Genomic DNA, 6,000 nt, shown 5'->3' on the forward strand with positions numbered 1-6,000 from the left:
TTGCATCCCTTAATGCTTGATCGATGCTTACAAAATTGCATGCCATAGGCCTTTTTATCTAAGCACAAAGGGCATGGCGGTTACACTAATCGACCATTACATGAACATGGGTTGAGAACTACCCACTACTCTCACATTTTTAGGAGATCAAGTGCCAAACCGCCCAATGGAACTATCCATTACAATCGCTCCCACCAAGTGTCCATCTTCAAGGAGAACATGTATCAACAGTCTATTGCAACCGCCCGTTCCACCTTTGCTATTGGTCAAGGCTACTCACTCATGACCGAACGCCACCTCGGTGATCATGCGCATACGGGAGGAAAGTGTTGACCACTTTTCTCATGTTTTCCACCACTTTGCCAACCGGTTGAAGCAACCATCCACTACTCCACTACAGCAACCGTCCACTACTCCATCGCTTCAACAACCTCTTGGAGCAAGCGTCAGTTCCTCAACTGCACATGTTCTTAGCCAAACACGGACGCCCCACCGCACATTTCTTGGTCACTCACGTGCGGCAACCAGCCCACGCGCCCACCTGACCATGCGCATGTGGCAGCCCACTTGCGCGCCTACGCCCATGTCTCTCCATCACACCTGCGCCATCACTACAACTAATTGTTATCTTAGTGTTTGTTTGGTAGAATTTAAAATTTCTTAAAGTTGCAATTACAAAATTCTTTAAGGTAACTTGTTTGGTTAAGTGGATTTGAAAATACATTTCCATTGAATCGGGGTGAATTTGGAACTACACTCAAACTAGGCTTACTTTCAAATCTAAGATTTGGATTTCCAACAAGATTGATAGAAATTATTTTTTTAATTAGCGATGAATTTCATGTATCTTAGTTTTATTTTTTTTAAAAAAAAATTTCAAATAAGTTTTCATATCATGCAAATATTAAATATAAATAGTAGACAAAACAAATTTTAATGAAACTAAAAAACATAATCATATATTAAAGTTAAATTTATATAAAAGTAATTAAATATATATCTAATAATTTTTTATAATTAACAAAATACAATATGATATTTAATATTTAACAAAACTTAATTGTCATCCATGGTGAGGTAATCTCACCATATGTAATTCAGATTTACAAATCCCTACAAATAAACACAAAATTTTGTAATCCATTACATCAAATACATTTAACCAAACACTGGATTTGACTCTTCTAAATTTTCAAATATAAAAATTTACAAATAAACTGTAATTAGAAACCCACTATATCTTTAACTACATCTAACCAGACTCTACCTTATTGTTGAAGATCCCATTAGTTTGAAAGCAAAACAAGCCTATTTAAAATTGGACTAGACCCATAAAAATGTTTGATAGGCAGCCCAAATGAGGTGCAACCTAGATGAAATTGCTGCTGGTTTATATTAGCCTGAAACATGCAACATTTGGCTTTTAAATCTTTAATTAGCTCATCAACCATCAATCTAGAAATAATCAGGACAATATTTAGGGATAGGTGGTCTGTTTGGTTGTATGTAAGTAGATGTGGACAGTTTAAATGGACTAACACTAAAAAAGTAAACATTCATATATGAAGAGCATCCAATGTTAAATGAGCATGCAAATGAGTAAAGCATTCACATTTAAAGGTGAGTATTTATAGTTTTACATCTTGCAAACAACTTTTTACATTACCTGATATATTAACATATTTACATGATATGGCCTGAATCTAAATACAAAGCTTAATATAAAACCAAAGAATGAATGCTAAATACTTGATCAGCCAAAAGAACATGAGAAACAAACACCAATGGAGACACAAACAACTTGTCACTAAAGTGAAACCACATGCACAAGGGACTTTCTTCCGAGTGACTGAGTGAGTGACTTTAAGGAGTATGGTTGTGGAGACAAAGGAATAATGGGAGCTAAGTCACAGTGTCCTCTTCACCAATGAGCATGCTTACCATTTCTTAACACCTTGACAATGGCTCCTAATAAAGCTACTCGAACACTTGCCAATCAATGCATTTGCATCTTTTCTAACTCTTTTAAATACTATTTGAACCAATCACTATTAAATTGATAGACTTTTCTATTTCTTCAAGTTTGAGAGCTGACAGTCCAAGAAAGTGGGCAGTTGAAGTTGAGAAGAAAGAAGCTTTCCATTGTTCAGGAGGACCACCACTGCATGTGATCACACAAGTGAAAGAGAAAAAGAAGATGAATAATTTTTTAAGGGGGAATCACCAAGTAAAAAAGCACACAAGACAAGGAATCAAAGCATGTTGTGAAGATAGATATTGATCACACTAATTAAATACACTGAAAACAATAATATATTATATGCTTTTAACTTGCACCATCATATAACAACTGTATTTTTACCTCTCTTTCCAGTTCATGCAGGTAAACCAAGTAGTTCCCACAAGTGACTGACTGTTAAATAGAGGCAAGACATCACATGTTACCCCTCTCTGCATGTTGGAAACCTTTACCTTTTATAGGTACTCTATCTTTTAGCCTCCCTTACCTTTAATGGAATTCCCTCCCATCCATCAATGTCTTCTTCTTTGTTTCTCTTCTCATCATCAAGCATTATATATCCTGTCCATGACTACTCATGAGGTTGCAGAGTGGTGGAGAGGATGGGGAGGGGGAAGATAGAGATAAAGAAGATAGAGAACCCTACAAACAGGCAGGTGACTTACTCCAAGAGGCGCCTTGGACTGATGAAGAAGGCTAAGGAGCTCACTGTTCTTTGTGATGCTGAGGTCTTAATTATCATGGTGTCCAGCACTGGCAAGTTTGCTGAGTATTGCAGCCCTTCCACTGAGTATGTGCATCCATTTGTCATACTTTCATGTATTAGTTTGGACACCCATAATACTGAACTTGAATCTTCTTCCTTTATTGTTTCCTTGATCTGATAGAATTAAGAGGATGTTTGATAGATACCAGCAAGTTTCTGGTGTTAACCTGTGGAGTGCTCAATATGAGGCAATGTCTTGCTACTTCTACTTCTACTTCTTCTTCTTCTTCTTCTTTTCTTTGTATCCATTTGGTAAAGTTTTTTATGGTGTGTTTTTTATGGGAGTAGAAAATGCACAACACTCTGAAGCATCTGCAAGAAATCAACCACAACCTCAGGAAGGAAATAAGGTCTTGTTTATAATTCTATGTATGTTGTTCTTGATTATATATGTATATATATGGTTGATGAACAGGCAGAGGATGGGTGAAAATACTGAAGGGTTGGCCATGGAGGAACTGCGCGGTCTTGAGCAAAGTTTGGATGAGTCTTTAAAGCTTGTCAGGAATAGAAAGGTATATATATATATATACACACACTTTTGTTACTTAGTAAAAACTTGATGCTCATTTTATTTGACAAGTTGAGAAGTTTTGTGCCCATTGGATAACTGCATGCTCCATCCTCTTTGTCTTCTTTGTTTGATCCTTTGGGCTGAGGAATGAAAAGGCAAAACACAAAATAAATAGACATGATTAAAGTTGTTTGTTCGAGACAGTATAGTGGTGCATGTCATAATCCTACAGATAAAAGAAGAGATCTTCATCTCTTTTTTCCTTTACTTTTAGTAGTGGTATTTGAATGAATATGTGAACAAGATGTTTTGTTCTTATGATGGATAATCATGTGTATATACTTTGCTTTTGTTTTTGTTTTTGGCAGTATCATGTGATTAGCACACAGACAGATACTTACAAGAAGAAGGTAATTAGACTAATCTTTTTTATTAGATGGTTTAATTATTATCTTTGTTCATTTAATTATTTAAATAAGTTGTTTTCATATGTTGGATTAATTGACAAAAGATAATAGATATATGAAAGTTGTTCATCTGTATATATGTTGTTCTTGATTTTCGTAATTTTTTTTTTCATCCAAACATAGCATAAAAGATTTGTTAAACATTTTAAGATGATTTAAAATGCTTTGAGTAGCAATTGAATGTTAGCATACCAAACAAAGTCACATAAACAAGGTGGAAAACAGTAAAATTAGAAATAAGGACACTACAAAGGAAGAGAGATTAATTCCTTGATGGAAAACATGTAACATGTTTCTTTCAATGGATATGATAGTTGTGGACAAGTGTTTTTAGGAATCAAAGGTAAAAGATTGTCAATGAAAATCAGTGATTTCTCATCAGTGAAATTAAGATCAATATATCAAATTAAAAGGTTGGCTGAATTTTAGTGAATAATAAAAATAATTCACTGGAAGATGGCAATAAGTAATCAGGAGTTCATAATTATGTTAAAATTAAGAATATGAACTAGGGTAGTTTTGCAAGAAACAAGACTGTGAGAACAAGTAATGATATACAAGAGTAGAAATTTAATTATATTATAATATATACAATAGAAAACTAACGCAATATTGATACATAACGTAAATATTATTAGAGTAACTAATAGTCTCATCACATAGGTCTTTCATAAACTTAAGTTTTTAAGTTGAATTGATTTCAAATAATATGCTTGCTTTGCTTTATGTTAGGTTGCTCATGTGGTTAATTAATGTAATTATTTATTTCATTCCCAAACACATCTCACGCACCCCAAAAATGACTTCAATTCAAAGAGTGTATTTCAATGACTTCTTCATGGATTAGTGGATGTGAGTTATATGCAAAACCATTAGGATGTCTTCATTTGATTAGAGATCAGATGTTCTTTCATCCAACCCAACTAATTAAATTTCTTTCTTTCCTTTCTTTTTGTTTTTTCTTTTCTTTTCCTGCATTTCCACAAACTGAACACAACCTTTAAATTAGTCACTTGTGCTAAAGAAATCCCAAAGGTTGAAACTTGATATTTTGTAGGATAAGGATTAATTCAAGTTCACAGCAAGTATATATACTGACAACTTTTTTTTTATATGAGTCTTCAATCATTGATTAGTTGAGTTAGAAAATAAAACTATGAATTTATTTTGTTGTGAGTCTGAACTATTTAAATTGACAAAAATAGGAATATACACCTTTCCAACTACAAAAATAGGAAAATGCACCTTTCCAACTTTTCTGCAAAATGATTTATTTCATAAACAATGTGATAACACCATATATATGAATTGACAGAAATAAAAGTCTTTCCCAATATAAGAAAAAACTTCAGTTCAGCTAAATCAGTACTCTGTCATCAATTATCACACTATTGTACTGATTTATTTCCTTGTGAGCAGTTAAAAAACTCCCATGAAGCATACAGAAATTTACTTCATGAACTGGTCAGTAAATTCTTATTCTTATCCCTGTTACATCTCTACAAATTTATTATTAACAACATCAAAAATAGAATGATATGAGTTCTGATTATATTTTAACTGCTGCAAATGAGTACAGGAAATGAGAGATGAGAGTTCAGAGTATGTTTATTTGAGTGAGGGCCACAACAACTATGAAGAAGAGCTAGCACTGGCCAACGGAGCTTCCCACTTGTTTGCCTTCCAGCTTCAACCCAACCAACCTAATCTTCATGGCTTTAGATTCAACTCACATGATCTTAGCCTTGCCTGATTAATTGATACAAGACCTTGATGATCATTAAATTTCAACTCCAGCATTGTCCTCGGTGGTCTTTTTCATATTTAATTAGTAATTAAGCTCTGCATTCTATTTATCTATTTGAATGGTTGACTGTTTCTTTTTCATTTTTAACAAATCAACAATGTCTTATGTTATTTAGCTACAACTTTATTGAGTGTGGTTGGAATATTAAATGCACAATTAAGTATATATATATATATATATACATATTTAAGCACTTGCAGTAATTACCAACTAACAACTAGAAAATGATGCATGCATGCCATGATTATTTGAATATTCAAGTTGTTGGAGAGGTTTTATGAATTGAAACTAAAATTTTGGGCAAGCTTTATTTATTTTTTTTTTTTAATAAAGTGGATAAACCACTAATTTATTAAAAAGAAGAAAACAGAGGAGTACAGTAGAATTGGGCAAGCTTTATTGCAATGCAATAGAGATATACAAATT

The 6,000-nt window shown here is 33.3% G+C and overlaps 1 protein-coding gene across 1 annotated transcript; it reads left to right on the top strand.

Annotated features, from left to right (window-relative positions):
* The first annotated feature begins 2,595 nt into the window (after positions 1-2,595).
* On the top strand, positions 2,596-5,723 carry LOC120257876 (MADS-box transcription factor 16-like). Its single transcript, XM_039265165.1, has 7 exons — positions 2,596-2,810; positions 2,908-2,974; positions 3,075-3,136; positions 3,202-3,301; positions 3,669-3,710; positions 5,187-5,231; positions 5,347-5,723. Exons 1-7 carry the CDS (start codon positions 2,623-2,625, stop codon positions 5,518-5,520), a joined length of 678 nt encoding a protein of 225 aa, XP_039121099.1. The 5' UTR covers positions 2,596-2,622; the 3' UTR covers positions 5,521-5,723.
* Positions 5,724-6,000: the final 277 nt, after the last annotated feature.

The sequence above is a fragment of the Dioscorea cayenensis genome, chromosome 4, assembly GCF_009730915.1.
Source record: "Dioscorea cayenensis subsp. rotundata cultivar TDr96_F1 chromosome 4, TDr96_F1_v2_PseudoChromosome.rev07_lg8_w22 25.fasta, whole genome shotgun sequence".
NCBI lineage: Eukaryota > Viridiplantae > Streptophyta > Magnoliopsida > Dioscoreales > Dioscoreaceae > Dioscorea > Dioscorea cayenensis.